This window comes from Brachycentrus maculatus, unplaced genomic scaffold, assembly GCF_059751285.1.
Source record: "Brachycentrus maculatus isolate JH-2025_06_01 unplaced genomic scaffold, ASM5975128v1 h1tg000055l, whole genome shotgun sequence".
NCBI classification, from domain to species: domain Eukaryota; kingdom Metazoa; phylum Arthropoda; class Insecta; order Trichoptera; family Brachycentridae; genus Brachycentrus; species Brachycentrus maculatus.
In genome coordinates this window covers 1,683,012-1,710,296 of record NW_028280809.1, presented here as the reverse complement: position 1 = coordinate 1,710,296, position 27,285 = coordinate 1,683,012, and the positions used below count along the sequence as shown (strand labels likewise).

The 27,285-nt window shown below is 33.2% G+C and overlaps 3 protein-coding genes across 5 annotated transcripts in view; 1 reads left to right on the top strand and 2 right to left on the bottom strand.

Moving 5' to 3' along the window:
* Nucleotides 1–15,559, bottom strand: part of loco (regulator of G protein signaling family member locomotion defects) — an 87,082-nt gene extending 71,523 nt beyond the window's left edge. The window contains exons 1-2 of the mRNA XM_088278095.1: nucleotides 14,401–15,559; nucleotides 10,037–12,525 (exon numbers count right to left, since the gene is read on the bottom strand). Of these exons, the coding sequence (XP_088134221.1) occupies nucleotides 10,037–12,525; nucleotides 14,401–15,106 (3,195 nt within the window). The 5' untranslated portion in view covers nucleotides 15,107–15,559. The remainder of the gene's footprint in view (nucleotides 1–10,036; nucleotides 12,526–14,400) is intronic.
* Pus1 (Pseudouridine synthase 1) overlaps nucleotides 1–21,748 on the top strand; it is a 64,799-nt gene extending 43,051 nt beyond the window's left edge. Inside the window, exons 1-7 of one of the 3 annotated variants that reach the window (XM_088278096.1) lie at nucleotides 15,714–15,862; nucleotides 15,972–16,224; nucleotides 18,265–18,431; nucleotides 19,422–19,695; nucleotides 19,884–19,983; nucleotides 20,669–20,824; nucleotides 21,000–21,748. In XM_088278096.1, the coding sequence (XP_088134222.1) occupies nucleotides 15,784–15,862; nucleotides 15,972–16,224; nucleotides 18,265–18,431; nucleotides 19,422–19,695; nucleotides 19,884–19,983; nucleotides 20,669–20,824; nucleotides 21,000–21,350 (1,380 nt within the window). In that variant the 5' untranslated portion in view covers nucleotides 15,714–15,783 and the 3' untranslated portion in view covers nucleotides 21,351–21,748. Of the gene's footprint in view, nucleotides 1–15,713; nucleotides 15,863–15,971; nucleotides 16,225–18,264; nucleotides 18,432–19,421; nucleotides 19,696–19,883; nucleotides 19,984–20,668; nucleotides 20,825–20,999 lie in introns of those variants that run through there. The other 2 variants (XM_088278097.1, XM_088278099.1) reach the window with 2 other exon arrangements.
* A 132-nt stretch (nucleotides 21,749–21,880) lies between these two features.
* On the bottom strand, nucleotides 21,881–25,129 carry LOC148311873 (MYG1 exonuclease). The gene is made up of 4 exons (XM_088278100.1): nucleotides 25,012–25,129; nucleotides 24,651–24,898; nucleotides 23,336–23,890; nucleotides 21,881–22,407 (listed from the first exon to the last, which is right to left on the bottom strand). The coding sequence occupies exons 1-4, from the start codon at nucleotides 25,039–25,041 to the stop codon at nucleotides 22,248–22,250; spliced, it is 993 nt and encodes a 330-aa protein (XP_088134226.1). The 5' UTR covers nucleotides 25,042–25,129; the 3' UTR covers nucleotides 21,881–22,247.
* Nucleotides 25,130–27,285: the final 2,156 nt, after the last annotated feature.

The window sequence follows — 27,285 nt, the reverse complement described above, 5'->3', positions numbered from 1 at the left end:
ATTGCTTGGCACTAGCTTGCACCGTAGGAAAAAACAATCATATGGAAGTTATTAATAATTGGAATATTACAAATAACATATAACTCAGCATACTTTATACACACGCGAGACCCCGATCAAGCAGTCAATTATCTTATCGTTTTACAAGGTACAAAAATCTAACTGAGTGCCTATGATATAATCAGATATTTTTAATATTGCTGGTAGAAATAATTACCAACTACTTTTCCTAAGCCGTATGATTTTAAATCTGACAGTAAATAAAATAGTAGTTTTAAAAAAAAAAATAAAACAATCGTAAAATATTTAAATTGTGTGCAAAAGAGAAATAGTTTAGTTAACGTATCAATATATATATATATATATATATATATATATATATATATATATATATATATATATATATATATATATAATAGAAATAAATAAATATATATTTATATAGCACCTTTCGAAGTATACATGAAATCTTTTCACTCTTCATACTTGAAGTATCAAAATAATTCATTTTTGTATCAGGGGAATTTCGTCTTAATAATGTCAAATTTGTAAATGAACGCTTTTTCTTTGTGATACACGTTAATCTATCAATGAACTGCATATGATAAAGTTATTATTTTATTTCGTAAATAATTATTGCATGTAAATTTTATTATAATAGATAGCCTCATAGCAATTTATGAAGGAATGAAAGAATTCGCTGTATTTTTTTGTTATTATAAAACAAGTATTAAAAAGATCATTCAAGTTTCATAGCAGAAAACATTAATTTATTTTTATTTAAGTTTTACTTGGTAAATGCCACTATTTTATATAAATAATTGTATTTACCAAGAAAAGCTTAAATTGATAGATATTACCACAATGTGTCTGCCTAATCGATTAATGAAATATTTACTTACTAAGAGTAAAACGTAGAACAGATATAAGGCGTATTTGTGTTCGTGTGTGTTAATTTCATGCTATTTTAACATACACACAATAAAGTCAAATACAAAAAGAAAAAAAAATACATACCAAGAGATTTTCCATAGAATGGAATCCGCACATGACGTATCCCAACATATTCGACATGGTTTTGTGTTTTTTTATCTTCACCAAAACGATTGAACTTCACGTGTGCCATAATCCAGCTCACTACGCACAGGTATGGTTCACTACTAACTTCGTTTTCATTTTCAGTTTTTCGCGAATAAAAAAAGAAAACACTTGTTCCATCAAAAATCGTCAATATTATTACAGCTGGAAGTATCAATGTGTGGCTTTATTCTCTATCTACATTATTTAACACATTTACAACTAAATTCTCATAATTTCTGAAGAATACGAATTTTATACAAGAGGAAAAGGTAAATAAAAAATGTTTGCTACCATTATTTGTTGTACTCACTATTGCGTCTTCCTCGGAATTGACCTATTGCAAGTGTCATGGAAATTTGAGTAAACGAAATAAATGGCTTCAGGAAAAAAACGAGCGATTACATATATTTTTTTTTTTAAAACAAAAGTCAAAAAAATAGAATTTAAGATAAACTAAGGCGAAATGGTTAGGCGTGTGTAGATTTGTAATATGTTAATTTCATATTATTAATATTTAAATTGAGAGTGAATGGTGCACTAAAATCAGTTTTAGCAAATAAAAATCTATCAGCGGAAGCTAAACTGGCAGTACACAATGGAGTTCTGGTTCCAACCCTTATGTATGGAAGCGAAGCATGGAGTTGGCAAAAGAAGGATGAAAGCAGACTGAATGCAGTCGAAATGCGGTCCCTCAGACGAATGTGTGGCAAAACGATGTTTGATAGATGTTCGAATGATGAAATAAGGAAAGAATGTAAGGCTGAGATAAGCATTATCGATAAAATTAAGAAAGGTGTGTTGAGATGGTTTGGACATGTGGAGCGTATGAGTGAAGAAAGAACGGTTAAACAAATTTATGGAGCGAATGTAGTTGGAAAAAGAAGCAGAGGACGACTGAGGAAAACTTCGCACAATCAGGTATGTCAAATACTTGAAAGCGGCCGGGTCAGGAGTCGTAATAATCGTCGGGTATGTATGAGGAGATGCATGAATATAGAAGAAGCAAAGAATGTTTGCAAAGACAGAGTGGTGTGGCGTTCGATTCTCTCTGCCTACCCCTGCGGGGAAGCGGCGTGATGGTTAGTTAGTTAGTTAGTTAAATTATTTAAGTCGTGGTAAGTCATTTTTACATTTTTTACAAAACTGTTGGTATTTAACCACTCCGCGAGATTTTTGTCTATCAGTTTCGAGACGTACCCGTCCAGATTCAAGACCGTCCAGAGACAAGATTGTCCTGACGAAGAGGCGGGTATGTCTCGGAAACCGGTAGACAAAAATCTCGGTTAGTAGTTATATACTAACATTTTCGTTAAAAAAACGTTTATTTAATATGTCATCGACATTAAAAAAAATGATTTTTAAAACACACGACATTAAATTTGAATTTCTTTTTTAATGACACTGGCGATTAAATTAGGAATGGAATTATGGCATAAAAAATCAATAAATCTAGAAATTTCAAGAATTTAAGTAGTGTGGTTGTCAGTCATGGGTAGAATTGGTGAATGTTACACGTGTCGTAAGCCCTGTAAATGCCCAGACTTCCTTCATTTTCATTAATTGATTCGGCAGTCACTTTGTGGTAAAATATGTCCATTTTTAATTCATGTTTTACTTAGTAAATACCACTATTTCTTAAAATCTACCGTGATCTAGTTGAGGTGTCAAAAATAATGAAAAAAACATTTGTCTTTTTTTAAATCTAGTTACAAATATAATTGTGTAACATGATAATCCTTGAAAAATATTTTTTTATTCACATTATTTTGTTGACATAAAAAACCCTTTTATACTTTGACCCCTTGGTTTCTGGACCAAGCTTGACACATGAAAGAGACAAGATGTCTGCCGTTTGATCATTGTACGAGAGGCGGTCACCGCGGGGCAGGATTATTGCTTTATTGAAGTTAATTGACCACAACTGCGAAGCAGGCACTGACATTCGACTCCTGTCTCCTCCGCCTCAGCGTGGGATGCATTGGAAGTAGGAATTAAATGGCCATTCATAATATAATAGCCATGGAGAAATAACAGTTTGAGAACCATTCAGCGGAGAGGAATGTTTTGTGAAAAGATTGACAGGCGACGGATAAGAGCGAAAAATTATGAAATATTTGTACCGTAGAACGGGGCTACAAAAAAATTAATCTGTATTTGGTCTACAATAATAAACGCATAAGTGTCACCTGTCAGGGAAACAATGAATCATGTCGATACTTTCATTATTGTAGACCAAATACAGATTTAAATATTGTTTGTACTGGGCTCAAGTAACACATCAAAGTTCAAGTAGCCCCGTTCTACGGCACTTGAAATGTTATAATTGTTAATCAATTGTGAACATTATTTACTAACTAGCCAACTAACTAACCATCACGCCACTTCACCTCAGGGGTAGGCAGAGAAAATAGAACGCAGACCACTCTGTAATTGCATTGCATTCTTCTCTTCTTCGACATTTATGCATCTTCTCATACATACACATCGATTATTTCTGGCCTGACCACTTTCAAGTACATACTTGAAATTCTTGATCATGCCAAGATTTCCTCGGTCTTCATATGCTTCTATTACCAACCACATTCGCCTCATAAATTTGTTTAACTATCCTTTCTTCACTAATTCGACTCCTCAACTCTTAAATTCTTATATCTAGCATGCTGTGGACATTTGTGAAGAAAAAACAGTATATCCATCTTGTGATGTTAAAAGTATCTACGTGTTGTTTATCGCGAAATTTACTTATGAAATAAAATAAAAACAAAATAAAAAATCAAATAACAAGGTGATTTATTTTTCAAATCCAAAATTATAATACCTTTAAAATGTATTATTTTATATTTAAATTATATTATTTTTTATCGTGGTCGGTTTCGAATAAAGAAAAAATGGATGTGGGTGCGTGAAATAAGTAAATATCATGAGAAATTAAACGTAGCCAATATTTTTATAATAACGCCTGCCTAATTGCTTTCAAGGGTATATACTTTGATTTATCTTTTTCATGATAAACAAACGTATGTACAGATGTTTTGTGAAGTTTTAAATTATATCAATACATGAATTATATAATCTGCCAATCTAATCGCATAAGCGATACGATATATAAAAAAACTTGGTGCTTGTGTTCTGTACCGCTAATCTCGGGATTAAAAAAAAGAATAACCTGAAAAGCCTTTACATTTAGAGGATTGTCTGGAGGTAGGATACTAAGTTTAGGGAAGGCAAATGTGAAAAATATATCACAAACACTCGGACAAATTGAAATCTTACTTGAATTTATTTTGCAATTGGCGGGAATCGAACCCGCGACATTTTGCAGGCAAGCGTCTACCCAATTATGCCACGGAGCCTGTCCTATCTAGATGTACAATCGATGCCAGATTTTGGATTTACATATGTTTGTCCTGACTGTAAGCAGGTTTATGTAAATTTTGAAACTGGTAAAAATAGAAATGAAATACGTACGAGAAAAAAGTTATTTATCTAGAATCAATGGACCAAATGACACCAAATTCTGGTATTATGTTAGTCTGACCCTTATTGCAAATTGTGAGTTCTTATAAAAAGTATATCGACAAAATAGTGAATGTAACACATTGTTTATATTGATAAATGTTTTATGACGTGTAAATACCTAGATTTCTATATCGCAATAAACTTTTTTTTATCTATATTAAATATCAATAAACTTTTGATATAATTAGCTGCTCAGTGGAACAAAACTCAAAATATGCGAACAAATATTTGGACACACACACAAACTATAGCATGATATATGTATTTATAAACAGCATGTTTTACAGTATTTTAAATACGTAAAAAGAGCGTGTTTTATTTTAATTTTTAAAATGTATAAATTTGAGCAATATTTAACTGAGAATTTGAATAGTAAATAAACAAACTTTTACGAAATTGCACACTTTCAAATTTAAATAAATAAAACTGCACTTTAATCATAGATCACAAAATAAAACGTAACAAGTCAACATGACAAATTTATAAAATGCAACGAAAGGAGTGCATTTTTCCCGGAGCGCGGGAGCGAACTGCGGAATTGCGTTTAATGAATTTTATAAGTTATCAATGTTCGCACAAATTGATAAGGTTGCCTTTGTATGATAGCATTTTGAGTGACTTCATTGAAAATTAAAATTTTCAGAGTAAGTACTTTTTTAATCAGAAAACATTCGTCAGTAGAAAATAGTTGATTCTCACGAGTTAACATTATATAACGATGGACCATAATATTATATGAATTATTTTGGTATTTATATGAACAAAAAAATCGCACCTATTTTATATTTTATCCATAATTTCCGCCTTTATCACTATTTTAATAATAATTAATGGGCGCTGGTTATCAGTATATCTCCATAACACGATTTTTAAAACGATATTTCAATAAATATACATTACAATTTTCAGGAACCAGTCTTATTTCGTAGATAATCCGAATTGTATACAGATAATATATGTATATAAAATATTGGGTTGATGCAAAAGTTTTGACCGTTTTTTACATTTAATTTTTTAAATTTTTTTTTTAAATGTATTATTTATTTCATAAATTATAAAATTTTCTTCTGCTCTTATAACCTTCTCCCATCTTTCTATCAACTTATTAATACCAGTAGTAAAAAATTCCGTGGATTTTGATGCGAAAAATGAAGTAAGGGATGTTTTTACCTGCTCTATTGTATAATTTTTTTCGTCATTTAATTTTTTTTGCAGTGATCGGAATAAATGAAAATCAGAAAGAGCAAGATCTGGAGAATACGGTGGATGCTTGATAACATCCCAATTTAACTCATTTAGCTTGTGTTGGGTCATCATAGCCATATGTGGTCGCGCGTTGTCGTGATGAAACACTACCCCTTTTCTTTTTACCAATTCTGGTCTATCCTTTTGAAGGTTCATGTTCAATTTAGATGATTGCTGACAATACCGTTCTGTTGTACTTGTCTGATCGTGTTCCAAGAGTTCAAAATACACAATACCCTTATTATCCTACCAAACACAAAGTATAACTTTTTTATGGATTTCGGCCTTCGAAGTTGTTAATGGGGCTTGACCAGGTATAGCCCAATGTCTTTTTCTTGTCACGTTGTTGTACACGACCCATTTCTCATCTCTCGTCACCAAACGATGCAAAAAAGGTTCATGTTTTTGTCTCGCACTCAAAGCAACGTACGTTGAAACACGATCCAATAAATTGGCAGCCGACAATTGATGAGGTATCCAAACGTCGTACCGCGAAACCATTTCCATAGGCTTCAAATGTCTTAATACGGTTGTTTGGTTGACTCCCATCATTGACACAATCTCCCTGATGGTTAGACGTGGATTGGTGTCAATTATGACTTTTAACTTGTCGTCATCAGACTTCAATGGCCGCCCGGTACCCGGTTTATGAATGAGTGAAAAATCTCCAGATCGGAATTTTGTAAACCATTTTCGTACCTGTCGAACTTTGATGACATCTGCTCCATACACTTCACAAATGTTTTTGGTTGCCACACTCGCGGTATTGTCATTACGGAATTCATAAAGCAAACAATGACGTAAATGCACTTTATCGAGCGACATTCTGAAAAAATACAAGGGGTCATTACTGTACTCTGGCTAGGCCAAAACTGATTAGAAAGTAGAAGGAAAGCATCCTTTATACGATGGAATCATAAAAATGAAGATACTATTCATAATTTATGAAAAAAAAAAATTTTTACCAGGGATCATAAAAAACGGTCATAACTTTTGCATCAACCCAATAGTTCAGATAACAATCATTAAAGTCATTAAAAAAGAAAAAAAATTAAACAAAATCATTATATTCAACATTCCCTGATGTAGAAATTTTTAAAAAATAAACGGAAATTCTTCAACTATTAAAAGGTGATAAATATTTGAATCTAAAGAAAAGTTCATCTTTGAGATGCAAAACGATTTTACAATAACAAAATACAATACCAAACAAATCCAACAGAACTTCAAATAATTGGGAACCAAATCCATATTCCAATAACCTTCCTATAGATATAAAAAATAAGAGATATTAAAATTGTTAAAAATCAATTAAATGCCTTTTATACATATAAAAAAATACAATAAAAAAAATTATAATATACAAAGCAAAAAAACTACTATATCATTCATAAGTATAAACAATAAAAAATAAGTGTAAGTGCCTCTCCAAGCACAAGAGCTTAGTCTCTTTTTTGGAGAGGGACAGCGTAACTATTGCAGTATTAAGATATGTTGAATGAAGAAATGTCTGGCAAATGAATAAAATTCTAACATTTTTTGACACTATTAAATAAAAAATATAAATGTTATTATACTATCGCATTGTTTACCTGAGAAATACAATATGGACGCGTTTAAAACCGAAAATGAAATAAAAACTTGCAAACATAGCTTTAGTAAATTCAACGAAACACTGAACAACACGGAGACAAAAAAATAACGAATGGAGTTCCACTAGTAGTACAGAAGGTACTACTAGTACAGTAATAAGACGAACAAGCATTATTATGAAGAGTCATTTATTAGCCTTGATGTCTTAATTAAAAGTAATGGGTTCTCAAATGTTTCTAAACATCAATCGTAGAGACATAAAAGCAAAACTTACGTACAAAACGGTGGCCCATATTTCATTTTACCATTTTTTTGTGGATATTTTTGTTTTTGACGTTGAAAATATTCCATAGGTTTTTTAAAAAAAGTTTTAAGCATCTATTGTTTGTATACGAAAGAAGATAGTTTTTACATTATGATGGATACATTACACTTCACAAATTCTCAACTGAGGGTACAACCGTCAGCCAAAATTGCTAATCTATCAAAATTACAATTAACATATAAAAGAAATCAAACAACAATGCAACAAACATTCATCTTTACAAAAAATTATGTAACATAATGGGCAGAATGGTAAGCTTTACACAAGTGTATAAAGTTATCAGTTAAGCCAGGTCGTAAGCCTTGGGATGCTCAGACTCTGATCTTATTTAGCATAAAAACATCTCAACGTTCAAACATCTCAAATTGAGACACTTATAATATATCGCTCACTCCTTTCAAGAACGTCATAAATCAAAAATCGTCAATTTTCAGTTGTGCATGTTTTCGGAATGCCCAGAAAATGTACTTTATCCCAGCAAAAGCGGCATATTTTTAACTTAATCTTTACCCGCTACAGGGCAGAAAATATTGTTTTTGCATTTTGAAGAAAAGGTATTGTTTAATTGTTTTTTAAATAAACTAAATATTTTTCAAATGGCGAAAAATCCTTCAGGTTTTACCTAAAAAGATCTGTTGCACAGTAAAAAATTCAATAAGTGGCTTGATATTTATTTTCAATACATTGTATTGTATTATTTTTTGACATCTCATCAAAGATGAAAAAGAATATGGAAGTCTGGGCATTTACGGGGCTGACGACCGTCATCGGCTGGTTATTGTATTTTTAAACTTTAAAAACGTTCTCCTGAAAAATCTAGTTTTTTGATTTATGACGTTCTTGAAAGCAGTAAGCGATATATTTATATATCACCGGTATGGTAAATAATGAAATTGTGATACTATGAGTAAATAATAAAAATTGTTTGTATATTTTCAGTACCTGAAAAGATTGAGAAAGACATTGAAAGCGATGTATGTCGGAAACAAGTTGAGAAATGGTTATCCGCAAAATTAAAAAAAATCATCTTAGTACTAACTAGCTTGTTATATCTCTATTGTAGATATGTTTCTGTGTGTAGGAAAGAAAGGATGTGTAAAGATGAAGTATGAAATATTCATCACAACATCCCAATTAAATACTTCATTTAATTTGCCATTGGCGGGAATTAAACCTGCGATGCCAGTTTCACAGTTGAGCATCTATCCGGCTATAATACAGTCCTTGCACTGCATTGAAAAATTTAACATGCACTATTTACAAACAAAAATTGTTAATTGTGAAAATTAAGCACTTTAAAAAGACAAGCAAATAAAAATATTGTAATTTAACAAACAAAATATAACAGAAAATCATCACGCTTTTCTAATAAACTAGACATAAAGCATATGAAATGAATGGACATTAATACCAGCATTTAACATATATGTATGTAGTTACATATACAACAGTGTCTCCATGTTAAATATGTACTCATACGGGTATTGTTTTGTTCCCACACCATTAATAACCCCTATGTTTGATTAATTGAATTCACAAATTAGTTGCATTATTAGCATATGGACACTTTGTTCTTTTATGACATGGTGAACACATAATAAAAATTATCAGTACCTATACATTACATAACAAAACTCTTTTATTATATTATTACTATCTTAAAGCACATAATCAGCCTGTAAAAAGTACATAATTGACTCATTATATAGTTGAATTTTGTTTAGAAAACTCGTCACTGCAGGAAATTATCACCCGCAAGTTGAAACAAGATTGCCCGAATATCGCTCAAGTTAGACAATAAAAACAAATACATAAATATATTTGGCTCGGAGAAATTACTACCGATAAGTCGGAATATGATTTTCTCGAGCAGCCTTCAGGCTCATCGATGCAATACTAACTCCTTACTCGAGTTACAGTCGGGTCACTCTGGAAATTGGTTCAGGAAGGTGACAAATAACTAATAATCGGACAGACTTAGAGGTGAAAAGGTACCAGTTAGTATAGTTCGGGAAAACTTGCCAATTACTGACCTCTTTCAAAGGAAGGAAAGTTACGTGCCTGAGACACATCATGATATATGACCAGTACCAACCGCTGTAGAAAATAATGATGGGTAAAGTGGAGATCAGAAGAGGCATAGGCAGAAAGAGCTTCTTCACAACACAAGAAAAGGACCAGTGTTCAAGATATTCTAGTATCGCTTCCTTACCATCAGTAATTAGAGAAGGATTAGAAGTTTTAAAAACAAAATAATAAATATTTACAACTTACCCTAAAGAAATTAGCTTTGCAGTCGCGAAGATCAGGTTCGCTGGTTGTTCCTTCGAGGTGACCCCAATTTACTTCTCTTCTAGTGGATGTTTTGCAGATATCTTCTACACTCGCACTAGGCCTTGATAAACCAAAAACTTTCGGACTCAGTTTATACTTTAAAAGAGATTCTTTACTATCACACTTCTTCTTAACTTCATCACTGGACTGATCGTAACTAACACCGGGGTTGTTTTTCCGCTTGGAAGAAAACATGGCAGATTTCTTGTACTTTTTAACTTTCAATTTGACTACATTATTAGGATGTAGAAACACGTGACTTTCATCGTTTTTTGAGAGACATTTTGGATCATCTTTTGATTTTAAATTTCTTTGTCCAAATATCAAGATGTCATCCATAGACGTTTGCAGTTTGTGAGGTTTAGTTTTGGTTTTGGACGAATTAGCCACAACTTCATCGTGGCTCTTGGAACTATACAGAGATATATCATCTACTGAAAAATTGCTCTTCTTACCGCTGCAATCGTGACTCTTCGAAGAAGTGACACTCATATCGTCGTAAGAACACGTTGCTATGGAACTGTTATTGAGGTTGTCTCCTTCGCCGATGTAATAATCCGCATCGCAATCGGGAACATCGACAGGTCTTTCTATAAAAAAAGTGTCGAGATTTGAACTTTTTTGATAGTCACTTAGATTGTATTTAGACTTGTTTAATTTCTTTGAATTGGCTACGTTTTCGTTGCACATATTATTTTCATCAGGGTAAATGATTTCATAATGATGTTCTTCGTAGCACGCTAAACCATCAGAGTAAACGGGATCATAATGAGGAGATTCATCTCTATTCGTGACAGATCTATTATTGAAAAGCCCTCTGGGAGCCAAGTGTTGGGGGTGATCGTGGCAATTCATTTTGTTAGGATATTTGGGTGAATCTCCTTTCCACGATTTATCGCTGCTGTTTTGTTTGTCTGGCATGGCTCTGACGGCCAGTTTATTCTTTATGGCATGCTTTGGGACATCAGTTACGGAATATACGTACTCACTATTAGATGTAGAGGGGTTTTTCATATTTTCTACACTAGAGAAATTATTGCCATTTCTCTTAGAGTGAGACGGTTCTCCGTCACCTTTTTTAGAAAGAAATATATTTTGTAACGACGGTTGACTTTGTATATTCCCTAATAAAACTGGATCGCCAGTGTTGAGAGGCCTACCTTGACCGCTGAATCCTTCCACAACGGGTGTAATGTTGGACAGAAACTGTCCGTCGACATCGATATCCAATCCCATCGGCCTGTTATTTTCTCTAAGCGGGAGCACTTTGCTTTCTCTCGAGTTGAAAGCTGGATTCACGTAGGGAACATTTACATTGAAATTGTTGTGAATAGGGTTGGGAAAATCCACAACGAGTATTCGATCAGAAATATTTTGGCAATCATTGTGGAATCCGATTCCGGAATCACTGTTACTCGATGTAGTCGTAATTTCGCTATGGTTACTAGGCTGGGGAGAGTTAGCGATGAAATCATTCCCATTCAATTGCCCCGCTTCTTGCTCTTGCTGATGAATGTTTCGCGGGACATTCTCATTAGCTCTTTCGTTTCTATAGCCTTCATTTACTAGCATGTGTCCATTTGGATTAGCGGAATTATCGACTCGAACCTTTAATCTCGAATCGTGAAGAAACTTGGGTCTGTTAACTTTTCTGACAAAATTAGAGCCTCTCGGACTACACGATTTTCTATCCACATTAGAGAGACGAGATATATTTTCAAGATTACCCTTAGCCGAGAATCCGTTTGGAGGTTTTAAAGAATACATGATTCTTATGATATTTACGATGTATTCAGAATTATTCGGAAACTCCAAACATACGCCTGTTATCGGATCTACTGTGCAATTAATTTTGAAACTGTCTGCCTTTTTTAAATGGTTTTGATGTTCCACTATTTGCGTATCGATCATAAAAACATGGCAGCTATTGGAGATAGCGATGTCGTAACCTTTTCTCGGATCTTCTCTACAGGGGTCAGTATTTCTCTTCTCAATTCCTTCAAAATCATTTTCTATAGGATAACTAGCACTCGTGACTAACCCGAAAAACCGATAATCATTTTCTGAGCTGCAGCTGACATAGTTAAGTCTTTTAGCGGGGTACTCGGCGAGCAGCTCCCCAGAACTACTCCGTAGAGTCATACAAGATGGTAATATCGTCATTAAAACTGTGCACGGAGTACGTTTTTCTTGCCGCATCTTCCTTATACAGCTTCTAACAGTTTGCAGTTTAGAACTTGTAGCAATTTGCTTTGGCATTTCGATAGTTCCTAGGTATCCTACAATGGCTCTGCACTCTATCGAAGATTCCTTCTCCAGAATCTTCACTATGGGCTCCATTCGGACTTCAGCAGTTGAAGGTTTGTTCATGATATTCTCCGATTGGTTTATATCATCTACAAAAACCACTTGACTCATCGTTCCGCAGTCTGAAAATCAAAAATAAACAATTTTATCAACCATTCAACCATAAAATAAAAATCTATCCAAAAACATACAAATATTTTGGATTATAGAAATGATAAAATACAATTATTCAATTTAAATCAGTACCATAATTCAAAGCTGAAATTCTATAAACTTGCCATACAATTTTATAGTAATAATCGTTATTACTAATTGGTCAAAGAATTTCATTGATTGACTTGGCAGTCGCTTTGCGGTAATAATATCCAAACATTTTTTATTTAACTTTAACTTTGAAATACCGCTATGTATTAAAATATATTGTGCCATATGTTTTGATGCATTCAATATTATTATCAAACAGCATATGAAATGATAATGACATAATATGCATAAAAATACTGTCACAATAGATTTGAATAAATAGTAAAATTATCATGCAAAAGCAAAATAAAAAACGGTCAAAGAATGAGTAAAATTATTAAATACTTTCTACAATAAAACAGACTGACCATCACACTATTTTCCACAGGGATAGGCAGAGTTGATTGAACACCATACTACTTATCATACAGATATACATGTTTTTTCAAATGTTCAATTTCATTACTGCTAGGAAGATTATTAATTGAATATGCAAATATGAAAAGGGTGAATTTTATCAGTGCCAATGTCTTGTTAATATTTATTTCAGATTTTTAACTAAGTGTTACAGTTTAGCCTTTCCGGGAGTATGGACGTAAATTAACGTCAGTGCAAATTTTCCTCAAAGGAGTATCGACGTTAATGAACGTCCAAGTCTATCTGTCAGTTGGTATGATGTAGTTTGTATAGTAGTTACATCTGTGGATATTTGTATATAACTTTATCATAAAATAAAACCTAGAGATGGTGAGCTTTATTTTTTATTTATATTATGTTTACATAGTTTCTATCTTTGTAATACAAAAATTAATTTAAAAAAAATACAAATTTAATGTAAAAAAAACCCACTCCCCAGAGAAAGTCGGACATCAATTATTGTACTCCTGGAAAGGTTAGTGCATAGTGGGTAGAATGCTTAACCACTCTATGTTTGCAAATATACAGTAAAACTTTCAAATAAAGGACCTCTATTTAACGAACTTCAGATGTAAAGGACAAAAAAATCCCAAATCTATTTTATACGCATTATTGTAATTTTAGAGAGTTGATTATAAAAAAAGAACACCAAACTTCAAAAGTGCAAACAAAACTTGATTTTTGTTTTTTTGACATCTCATCAATATGGAGGCCTGGGCAGTATGAAAATAACTCCTGTAATTGGAGATAATCCAGAATTTGTGAACAAGTATGCACACTCACTATGTTGTAAAACTTGATTGCTTTTTCAAAGCAGGATTACGAAAAGCGAGCGCGTCAATATCAAACAGCAACATCACTTCACGACGAGTGTCCTAAGACAATAAATAGGTTTGAGTTTTGTATTGTTTATTTATATCCAAATACAGTGTTCATACATTCAAAAATGAGTTATTTTTATTTATTTTAAACCTATTTTTCTATAACTCTCGGGTTTAATAGACACCTTTTCCCCCAATTTGTCTGTGATTTTATTAAACACCATAAATAAATAAAACTGATCACCCAAAATAATAGTTCCTTAAATCCTGATTCCTGATCACCTAAAATAATAGTTCCAAAAATCGCATGTGTTAGATATTTTGTGTAGTTTTGAGTGTGTAAATGGTGCTATGGTGGTGAAGGGTGGTATTTTTGGCATGCTGTGGTAGTGATTGTCCTGACGAAGAGACGGGTATGTCTCGAATCCGGAAGACATAAAAATCTCGGTGAGTGGTTATATACTAATATTATTAACATTTTTGTAAAAAAATTAAATAATAAGTATAGTTCCTTACCCATTTCTATGTGTGCTCCTGTTACTTCTTCAAACATGGCCCCCGTTCGGAGATCTCTAATGACTTTAATGGCACGAACTTGTTCCAGCCCGGGGTTCACCATCGCACTTACGTTACTTATATCATTCTTATTATTTATACTAGGATTAATAATTACACAATGTGCGGAGCCAGATATTGGTATTGTAGGCTTACAGAGTAAGGCATTATCCTTGTAACTGCTTACACTAGTGGAAGGTTTACTATCTTTATTGGTATTATCAAGATCTATGGCAACGTTATTGGCTGTTTTTATAATGTTTGAATTAAAGTTTCTTCCCGCTCTTTGCATGCGTGACTTGTTAGCGTGGGGATACTTGGGTCTTTGCCTGTTATTATGCGCTGAGCGGCCATTGAGTATATCTTCGTCAGAGCTGTCGGAGAAGTAGTTCTCCGCTATTGCCATTTTGATTACTCCAATCGAATTTCCTATTAACTGAACGACGGCATCGTGAGGTAGTTTCGAAACGTTGGAACCGTTGACAGATATGAGAAAATCTCCAGCTCTGAGTCCGGCAGCATCAGCTGGAGAATCTGCCACAATGCAAGATAAAATGCAAGGCTGCTGTCCTGATATGGTAAATCCGAATCCATTGTGACCTCTACTCACTTCCACAGTTCTCACACCGTAGTTAGGTCGCTTTTTCCGACGCCTATGAGGGTGCATCTTGGAAAAACTTCGCTACACTGCCTAGATATTAATTGAATTCACGCATGTTTTACTAGCGGGGGTGGTAATTGCATTATCCAAGCCCGCTATGAGTGTTTGGAATGGTAAGTTAGTAACACGATAGAGCAGCGACATTGTGAGCTCAAGAAAGTTTTTAGACAAATGTTTATATGTCAAAACTTCACCACGTCAACTTGTTTACCAGTCAACAATAAACGGTAAAACAACTTCACCGACTCGAGAGGGTAGAAATAAGATTTCACTAAATATTTTTAAATGTCACTTAGAGAAACGAAGTTATTTTAATAAAATTATTGACGGGTTCCTGAGATTTACCATAAATTCCATATTCTGCCTCAGGCAAAACAAGTATTAATTCGCCATCTCTTTGAAAATATTTACAACTTTCTAAAAGTTTCCACCAATCAAAGAAGTGCACAGAGCACAGACAAAAGTCTTTAAAACCATAAACAATATTGATTTTCTATATATCCATAAACAATTTCAAAAATCTATAAAAAAAACTAGGCTATTAATATCATGGTTGTATGGCCTTTTTCCATAGAAAAAAACTGTCATAAAATTTGACGTTTATCAAAACTTTGTCAATGGCCTCTCATGTGTATGTTGAATTATAACCTGAAAAGTATTATTTTATTAGTCTTATTTATTCAATGTCCAGTTTCTTCCGCAGAGTATTGAATAAGTTTTTACCGAATAGATTTAAAACCGACAGCTATTCTCATCGATTGGGTAACAACAAAAGCTTTAATTGTCCATAGTTTTTTTGTTATACATAGCAAAAAATATTTTGACCTGAATGTTATTCTTAAATAATCAGTTAATAATGTTTTTAACACAGGGTATGATCATAAACTGAAAAGTATTCTATCCAGCATATATCATTTGGATATGGAGACTATCAAGGGTGAACATCTGACAAAATATAAAACAAGGTATAATGGACGAATCAAGAAACGACAATGGGAGGACAGGAGAGACGAACCCCCAACCGAAGAAAAACGTGTTTGTACCGAACCATTTGAGCGGATAAAAAGAAAGAAGGTTGCCATGTTGTTTGCATACTCAGGAGTTAAATACTTTGGAATGCAAAGGTAGGTTATTGGGTTCTTCATCAATCTTAACCAACCGTTTATATCAAGGGTGGCCACCCGCGGCCCGCGGTCCGCATGCGACCCGCCGGGTGTCTACTTGCGGCCCGCGGAGCAAATCACACATTTTTTCCTTTAGTGTAAACAAAACCACCAAAAGAACATTCCATCATGCGTAGTTCGTATCATATCCCATATATGGAAGTATTTCACTATACTGACAATTTCAAAACCCTTGATGGCGTCAAGTAGTTAAGACTTTGGACTAAAGAAAAGAAGAGTAACATAAGAACTGAGAATATTTTAAGACAGATGGACTATAAACTGTTTTTTCGTGGAATTCAAAACAAAGCAAACATGCCTGATTATTGCGTAATTCTGTTTCTATCTTGAAAAAGTATTAAATTAAACGGCATTATTTTTACCTTGTTTGCTTTGAATAATAAAATAAATTTTAGGAAATCTCATTTCTAAAATCTGGCCTGGCTATTGAAAATGTTTGGTTTATGTGCTCCTTCAGGGGGAAGTTTTTGCATGGTTTATCTTCTATTTAAAAAGAGGTATAAAATATGAAAAGGAACTTGTTCATTAAAAGGTTTGCCTCTATTGTGCAGTTGTTATCTACGCCACTGCATTATTTCACTTGATAAATTAGACCCACACATCTTTTTTATACATTTTTTCAATTAAAATAAAAGTCATCATAAAAATAAAAACATATTTGTGAATCTCCATTTGTACCTTATTCTAATTTCACATTTTCTGCTATTTTATTACAAGTAATATTTCTTGTTTCCACCATTTGAGTTTACGACTGCGCATATTTTCACTGGGATACCTGAACCCCGAGTCCTCTAGCCATTTCTGCTACTGCTCTGTTTCTCTTCCATTTCCTTTCCCATGCATATGGCAGTAATGTCTTATATCCTGAGCTCCTTCACTTCATTAAATCAATCCCATCAAACATATTCCACTCCTTGATCTATAAATCTGGAGCACAGGACTGATCACGATGTCTCCATGTAATAAACATGTAAGTTAATATTACCAAAAGGATATAGCGAGACAATTAGACTACTCCGCTATCGTTTGATCCGATTTTCGGCCTCTCGCTTATCGGAGGGCTGCCGTCAGTCGACGCTTAAACGTGTGTTGGAAAGAACTTCCCGTCTATGATTCAGCTGGCGGCGAGTTAGTACTTGCTGTGATTTGCGTACTATGATTTCCGTAGAAATGTGAATTGGGGTCTTTTGGTACCCCGCTTCGGATCACTTGTGATTTTTGGATGATTAGTACGGTAAAGGTTAACACTGTCCATATCTAACGCGGTGTCCTATACAATTCAAGTGCATTTATGAAATCATCACTTTTATTTAATTTATATTTGAAGCAATTACTTTGTGATTTTCCATTTTATACTTAAAATATAACTTTGTTTTAAAATCACTAAATATATTTTATTATAACTTAATCATAATGTCTACCGGTTAGCTTCAAAACTGGTAGACATTATAATTAAGTTATAATAAAATATTTATAGTGATTTTCAAACAAAGTTACATTTCAACAAAGTTACATTTTAAAAAAAATGGAAAATCACAAAGTTAGTACTTCAATATAAGAATAGGCTGAATGCGTAGAATAATGCTCGGGATATCCTGGAGAGACCACATCTTCAACGACGAGGTTCTACAATTAATCAAAGATAGGAAGCACCTACTCGCGACTATCTCCAAAAGACGCGCCGAATGGATCGGCCATGTGCTAAGACAAGAGGGTTTCCCGCACAAAATAATAGAGGGGACGATCGAGGGAATAAACACCAGAGGACGCCCACGCCGCGAATACCTAAGCGACTTATACGAAGACATGGGCTGCCCGTCGTATGAGGAGTTAAAGAGGGCTTCCGAAAATAGACAAGAATGGCGAAGGAAAGGTCATCTGTTGCTGCAGACCAATCTGCAGGATTGAGACCAGAGTTGAAGAACTTCAAATATAAATTATGTATAAATCTGATTGTGATCTTTTACTTTTTGTTTTCAGAAACCCAGGAATGAAGACTATCGAAGAAGATTTACTAAAAGCGTTACTGGCTAGTAAGTGTATAACAGAAGAAGCTTTCGCGCAGATACAAACAATCCAATTTCAGAGGGCAGCAAGGACAGATAAAGGTGTTTCTGCCGCCATGCAAGTGGTATCACTAAAGTTGCGTATGTAAACTTTTTTATTCAATAGAGGATTTTGCATGTTTAAATTAAAGGTTCAAATGAGTGTTGCAACCATACTGGTACTTATATTATGTATATTTTATGCCTTGGGTTAAGCTAAGACTGTTTAGTTTTCTGGATAATCTATACAACATGACTTAAAAAAAATAAATCAGACAGTCCATAAATGGATTTTCATATTAAATTCCAATAAATAATTCAAAGATTTATAGGGTTTATGACCTGTCATTAGCTGGTCTAAGTGATCACTTTAAATACTGTGTAACATTAACTGTCCTACTCTTGATTGACAACTACAGTCCTGATGGTGTTTGAAACCTTTGTTAATGCATGTGAGATTCTTTTCCGAATTGTTGTGAACGCAGATTTGGGCACACAAGATATTGTAGACCAAATAATTTTTTTTAAACAAATATAAAACAAAATTATTCTTTTGTAGGCGTTCTTATACAAATAATATTCAGATACGACAAAATCACACGAAAAAGCATCACTAAAATCTGACTATAATAGTTTATGCACATAATCATGTATTTATCCATCATGACAAAAACATGGGATGTTTTTTAATTTAGTACCTACTTATTTTTTAGTGGTTTTAAAGAAAATACTTAACACATCAGATGATCCGCTTCCTAGTTAATTCATTCCCAGGAACTGTAGTCTGCTTGATATTTTTATTTAATAGCTCGCTATTCGCATGGACACGATTCTTCAGTTCTTTTCACACGTTGCGCGTGGCAATTAGGATAGTCTGGAATGACCGGTTGTGATCGGTAGCCTGGAGGAGAAAAGAGGAATAGGAAGATCCCCCATACGACGGACCAATCAAGTTAAGTCAGCACCAGGCACCAGGGATAACTGGAGGAGAGTCATTGCTTCCACAAGAGTCACAATCCTCAGTAATGAGGAATAAGACGGAGAAGAGAGATTCGCATGGAATTTATTAAAACATAGTTTTGTTATTTACAGCTGACTTGGTGGATATAACGGAAATCAACAGTCACTTACCTGAGGAAATCAAAGTTTTCTCAATAAAGCGAGTAACCAAAGGATTCAACTGTAAGTCTCAGTGTGATGCACGCACATATCTCTACATGCTACCAACTTATGCTTTTGAGCATCATAGTAAAGTTATTGAAAAGCATTCCGATTACCGAGTTACCCCAGAAACTCTAACTAATGTAAACAATGTGTTGAAGAATTTCTTAGGAACAAGGAATTTTCACAATTTCACTAGTCGAAGGTTAGTCCTGGTATATCAATTTATTTACTTTTCATTTAATAAATCAATAGACCTTTGGTAAAATAATAAATGAAAATATAATATGAGGCCATAAATTTGGTTCCTAATTTAGTAAAAAAATATGTTTGGAAATGTCCTAAATGAGTCAAATGCTAGTAAGCTGATTTATATTTGTCCTTTTGTTTCAGAGAATTCTTTGATCCTTCTGCCAAGCGTTACATAATATCCTTCGAATGTGGAGAACCATTTATTAGAGATGGGATGGAATTCACTAATATTAAAGTGAAGGTATTTTGAAAATTCTTAGTTTTTGATAACATCATAACAATATCGCTAAAATTCTTAGGGCCATCACAGCATTGTATTTTAAATATATTATAGATATCTCAACTTAAAACAAAAGACGGATATCTGAGCATCGCAGGGCTTACGACCTGACATTTGGATATTGATATATCATCCCTAGGGTAAATAATCCAGTGTTTGATAAAAATAATAATAAAAACTTGTACATAATAGATATTTATTTTGATGCAAACTTTACTCAATCAAACTTTAATAATAAAAAATGAATTGAACAAAAATAAAACATCACTGCCGGACAGGTTAAAAAATATGCCATTTAAATATTACTAATACACAACAAATACGTACATAAATCTTACTCCAAAAGTTGAACTAACCACGCAAATGTGTAGAATCATAATTTTTATTTACTTTTGATAGAATCGCTAAGTAACTACGACTTTTTCTGCATGACACGTCTACTTGCGGCGAGGTCTAGTAGTAAAGAAAGACATCTTGGGTAGCATGGCATCCTTTTATTATCTTCCTTCTTGTGTGTTAGTGTTACCATACGCCGGGGTTGCTATCAGTTTTATAACAATAGGTTTCATAACATGGTTTACTGCGAAGTTGCCACTTAAATAAAAATCTCTATATGATTAATGGTTTTCAATTATGTGATTTACAGGGGCAAAGTTTTATGTTGCATCAAATCAGAAAAATGGTTGGTTTAACATTAGCCGTTGTCAAGGGATTGACTGAAGAGGCGACGATTGAAAGATGTTGGACGGCAGATAGACTCGATGTTCCTACCGCTCCGGGTTTGGGACTGGTACTAGATCAGGTAAACTATAATATCTATTATATTATATGAAGTCTTTATTCAGGGTTAGAAAGGGATACAGTTTTCCATGTTAGTTTCTGTTTTGCAGATGAAATTTTAATGGCTATACAATCGGCCATCTCCTTATTTAGCCATTGCCATTAAATCGATTTAAACACTACAATTTTTTTTACAGATTCATTATGATCGATACAATAAGCGTTACGGCACTGACGGAATTCACGATCCACTAGTATGGGATGAAGCGCAGGCTGAGCTGGAAGAATTTAAGGAAAAGCACATTTATCCCAATATTATAACTGTTGAGAAGGAAGAACTCAGTATGGCCACTTGGTTAGAAGTTCTACCGAGACATGCTTATGACGTCCGTGACGAAAATAAAAAGCTAGATGATGAAATTGAAAATGAGGACAGTGACAATGAGGACTGCGAAGTTGTTCGGCCAGCCAAAAAGGATATTTCGAAGAAAAGCAGCAACGAAAGTGAAAAAGAAGCACCTAAAATTTCTCAAGATATACCATTGTAAATCATTCATTCATTAGAGATGTTTGGTACCTGAAATCTCGAATTGTTTGCAAACCTTAAAACATAGCTAATCTCTCAATCAGCTAATAAACATGAGATGCATATGTCACCAATCAGTTGTTAGTTTTGAATCATCATTGATGCCACAATGGGAAATTAAAAGGTTCACATAAATTTGAATAATTTGATATGTTCGAATAATGATTGAAGCTACCCATCATCCAGCTATTTCACTAATTTTGCATTATTTGTCACCATATAAACAAAATTCATTAAAGTATTTTTTAGACAACATAATATTGTCAATATTATAAATTTGTGTTTTTAAATAAGTAGAATTAATGATTATTTTAAAAAATAACACAAATTGTCATAAATAGTTGAGAACTATATTAAAATTTGAGACTTAAGAAAGGTATGAAATATTCCAATGCATTTTAATTGTATTTATGTATATATTTTTTACCACTACCTTATGACAAGTATGAATATTTTACATGTTTGTTGTATATAAAATAAAACAAAAAATACTTTAGTTACATGATTGTTTATTTATAAAATCGTAAAAAACTATGGTTATTTGAAAAGTAATTTTTATTAAGTAAAATACAACCTTACATAAAATGCTTCGATATAAATATGTGTACGCAGACCTGTTTTAGTAGTAAACATTTCGTAAAATCCATTTAATATTTCATTAAAAAAAAGACATAAATTTGTTCTTGGAGAGACTATCTCAATCGAAGTTACTTTTACATTTTGAAAAACTGTTTTATGCTCAATTGAGATTTTAAAATAAATAAGTCAATCAATATCTATGATGGCGGCATTGGGTATTGATATTACGTAATTTATTTACTGTGAAGACTTAAATATCACAAATAAATATTTGGATTTATCATGCATTAAGACTTTGCACAGCCATTTCTAGGGCTCCTTCCTTAGTTTTGTTTCCTCCGATGAAGCCGGTGGCGTGGCAGAAAATGCATCCTGGTATTCCGCTTACTTTGCTCAACTCATCATCTCTGACGCCCATCCATTCATTTTTCAAGAATTTCCTGTTGATAAAAAAGGATATTTTAACTAACGATTCAAAACTGGGCTGGAAGTAGTCAGGCATTATCTATGCAAACAAGTCAAGTGCGGGTAAATTAAATTTTACTTCTATTTGGTAAAAAATTAAATACCCAATTTTAACTTGTATTATTAACTTGTTTAACTGTTAAATGACAAATAAACTGCTGATAACTTGTCGGCAGTTCTCGTCAGAACTTCGGGACACGGATCTGACTCAAGGGAGGACGCAAGGGAGCTGGCAGCTGACAGAAAAGCCTGGAGACAGTTTGTGGACTCCATATGCAGACTCCCTAGGGAGCGGATATGGTTTAATAATAATTATTAACTTGACTTTGTGAGGAATGAAAAGATAAGGCGTAGAACATAGCAAATATTGTTCACAACTGTCAAGAAAAGGTGATTCAGCTGTCTAGGCCTCCCGAGAGCCTTAATCAAGCTTGCCTCTTTTTACAAGGAATCAGGGTCGCGCCGCCCAAGACGACCACTGGTGACAATTCATCGGCAGTTCTCGTCTGAACTTCGGGACGCGGACCTAACTTGGGAGGACGCAAGGGAGCTGACGGCCTTGGATTTGGTAAAAGAAAGAAGAATATTAACTTTCTGTCAATATTGATTTACGACTGGTTTTTATAATGCCAAAGTCGTTACAAAGAAAAGTAAAGTTAAATTTACTTGCACTAGACTCTCTATGCAGAAAACATCATTATAATTCCAGCACTGTTATGGATTCAACAGTGCTAATCACAATCAGTACTGAGAAAGATACATAAAAATCATTTTATCTTTTGATGGGAATACACAATATGTTATACGTGAACAAAGGTGACATATTTTGCCAAGTAATATAATATTTTAGAAAAACCTTTTAAGTTTAATCATTATATATAAATATTAAAATTTTATACATACCGACACACAAAACTTCCGGTTTTAACAGGAACGCATTGCACTCTCCATGCACCTTTACCATCTGAGAAAATACAATATTTGATGGTGCCTTCGATGTGCAGTGATTTTTCGAGATCAAAAAGATGTTCTGTCCACGGTGCCATAGGATCTAGGTAAATAATTTCACCGCTTGCGTGAAAAGCATATCTGCTGTCGATCGCATTTTCTACAGTATCTCTAGCCGGCCACCAGGAATTAGCGAAGTATGAGACTTTGTCTAAAAATTCATTTCCGACTAAATCCATAGCCTCTTCGAATTTTTCTTGGACATCGTAACCAGCCGGTGCGTTCCAGTCAGGGTTTAATTTTTTGACTTGGGAACTTAAGTCAGTTGTAATTCTATAAAGTGGTTCCCCTTCACACACCATAATTCCGTTATCAATGGCGTCAATTTCTTGTATCAGACTTTCGTAGATTTTCTCGTACAGTATTTTTACAGCGGCATCTCCGAGTTTTACTTTTTCTCTTATGATCTGTTCTCCGAAGTGTACATAGATCAACCCTGCAGAGCTCAACCTGTAATTATATACAAAAAATAGAATCAGAATGACGGTAAATGTAGTGTTTTTTCCATAAATTGAGAGTTCAATTTGCAAAAATTGTAATGCTGTTACTGTTATAACCTCGACTTAGCGCCAAGTGAGGTTCAAACAGTTTCAACATAACAAATCAAATTGTATGGTTTTTATCATTATTCACATTCGATTCACATCTTGAATCTCCTTGTGAAGAACAAGATTTAATGTAAATTAGATCCTCATACAAACAAATTATAACACAATTTAACAGTTATTCAATAATTATTCATACATACATTAGAATATTAAGATCGTTCTTAATCCCAATACGGTTTTTATTTTACTACTTGAAAATAACATATTTCTTGATTTTATTTAGCTATATAAAATATATAAACGTGTCATATGTATGTTGTTTTAAATTTCAATACATTATTGTAATTTTTTATGAATTGTGTTTATTTCAATACTTTATTTTTAGTTGCATAGTATCGAGTAGTATGGTTATAAAAAAATTCATGGATGCCACATAAACATAACACGATTCAAAGGCATTTCCTAGGTGACATTGTATATGATAGAAGGACCTACGACCTGAGGACGAGGAGATCTGACCCCAACAGCCTACAGTGATAAGAATTTTTTTTTTATAATTACTTATATTTTCCAAAGCTACTTGTTAGATGAACTGAAGTTGCATAGTATTGAGTACATAGTATGGTTATGAAAATTCGGAAATTTAAAGATATTAAACACACCTGATGCCGAAGTTTTTTGATGTTGGACGTAAGCTACTAAAAGTTTCGTTGAATTCGCGCTGATGATGGTCGTATTTATGAGTACTTTTGTCATATACACCTCCTACGTCTACAACAATATCGCATGTTTTTAACAAATCGGGATCTCTAGTTCTAATAATTTCAGCATTCTTATATTCTGGGAGTTGTTTGAGTAAATAGCAAGCTAAAACTTCATCGCAGTGAAAAATTCCATTGTGAGTTCCGATCTGAAACATGTTACAATAAAATTGTTACAATGACGGCAACGTATAAAAGAACTAATATTCAGTGATAATTGTAAATACTACATAACACTAATCTATTGAATGGGAGCGCTCACCTTTACTCGTTTATTTTGAAGATCAGACATAATTCTAGTAAAAATAGAGATCTTTTTAATTAAATTAATATCTTTATATTTGAAATCGTGCAAATTTAAAAAGACGTTTTTTGCGAATGCGCGGCACGTCACAAACATAACCTTGCAAACTTGAGTCATAGACAGTTTTGATGGTTGACATTTGCTTTCTCTATGGTTGGCTATGGTTACAGGGTTCTCAACATAAAAAATGTTTATTATTATAATTTTTTAAAATAGTACCTATGATCAAAATATGTTTCGTGGTGATACAGGAGAAAGTGACCAAGTGCATTTTTTTTTTACAAAAACGTGATTATTGACTATTTGATGTCTTGCTAGCTTAATATTGCCCTGAAACAATCCCAAAGCGATATTAAACTTGGAAGTATAATATATTCACTTGTTAAAAATTACTAACTGCATTGATGTTTATTTTATTGCCAAGTAAAAGTGACTTAAATGGCCCTCCTGAACATTTTATGTTTTGTCAGTTGGTCACTTTCTCCTGTAGGACTACGATTTGGTCAAACTAGCAGGATTGTCTTATGTAGATACCTATTTTTTGTATTAAATAATTGTTAATTAGATTATTAAATGTACAGTAATACATATGAGAGTGAATGGAGCACTGAAATCTGTTTATAGCAAATAAAAGCCAATCAGCGAAAGCTAAACTGGTAGTATATAGCGGAGGATGGACATGTGGAACGAATAAGTGAGGAAAGAACAGTAAAATAAATTTTTGAGGCGAATGTAGTTGGAAATCGAAGCAGGGGAGGACAGAGGAAAACTTGGCACGAACAAGTTATTCAAATACATGAAAACGGTCAGGTCGGGAGTCGGAATAATCGGTGGGTATGCATGAATGTGGAATGTTTGCAAATACAGAGTTGTGTGATTTTCTTCTTTCTTTGCCTACCCCTGCGAAGAAGCGATGTGATCGCTACCTTATTTCAAAGTATCTAAGTATTTTTTTTAGAATTTCGTTTAAAAATATTAGTGTACTTTAATGATATTCATATACTCGTATTACTCCAAATAATAAAAACTACTGATTTTGAGATTTATATATTTTAAATACTCCATAATTTACTCAAACCGTTAACTCCTCAAAATAAAATACACATAATAAAATAATATTAAGTATATAATGTTTTTGCAGTAACATACACCACCTGGTATTGAAATGTTATTTTCTGTCGTTATTTTAACACATTGTAGAACGTAAAGATATTTTATCAGCGACATGGTTAAGCAGGTATTTTTATATTTTTACTTTGTTCTGTTGCTGCCATTACAACATAAATAACATATGTATATAATAATAACGCACCATAAAATATAAAACCGAGATAAAAATATTTTCGATACATTAGTGAATAATTAGAGAATAATTAGTGAAAGCGTTACATTATTCATGAAATTAACCATAACCAAAACATTAAATATAAACATAGTTTACAGTCTACAATGCACACAGCGGGAGACCGATATTGAATCGGTCCCGAATGAACCAAATAAGGTCCATTGATCATCTGATACGGTCATAAGTTGAAAGAGGTTGACCTATATCTGGAATAATCTCACAATTATAATGCTTTGTATTATTGTTCGAATATCAAATTTATAACGCTAGTGCCGCTTTTAACGCAACACGATCAAATATGTAAGTTTATCATATGTATTTTTTTTTAGAGAAATCAAATCAAAGTTTTGTAGTTGTATGAAGCATTGAAGTGGGTTAGATCAGGTCGTTTTTATATTAGTAAAATAAAAATTAGTCCATGAATCCTTGCATCAGTAGGCAAACAATGTAGTTAATATCCACTAAAATAATCATAATACACGAGGACACAACAAAATACACGTGGAGCCGATAAACACTACTAAATTTGGAGTAAGGTCCTTAAAATATATTGCCTATACCCAAATTAACCAGCTGCCTGACATATATAAAATAGAACCAATTCGGGGATCCAAAATAAATGATCTGAAAAAATACTTTATGGAATACATATGTGTAGTGTTTAGTCATAATTTCGATAGGTATATGTGATTTCTTTCAGTAATAATTAATTGAGGGATTACCTTTCTTACTTATTGAATTTTTTATTTTACAGTAAAGATATTAAATACTTATATTAATAGAAATATACAAGACAGCGCGACGATATAAAAATTAATTATGTGTGGGTTATTTACAATTTGTAGTACGTGCCAACCTATGTAATTTCGAAACATTTAACTACAAGT

Coding starts and splice junctions, on each gene's coding strand:
- LOC148311873 (XM_088278100.1), bottom strand. CDS start 25,041: ATGTCTGATCTTCAAAATAAACGAGTAAAG. Junction 24,899..25,011: donor TTCAAAATAAACGAGTAAAG/GTGAGCGCTCCC, acceptor AACATGTTTCAG/ATCGGAACTCACAATGGAAT. Junction 22,408..23,335: donor ACCGGAAGTTTTGTGTGTCG/GTATGTATAAAA, acceptor TTTTATCAACAG/GAAATTCTTGAAAAATGAAT.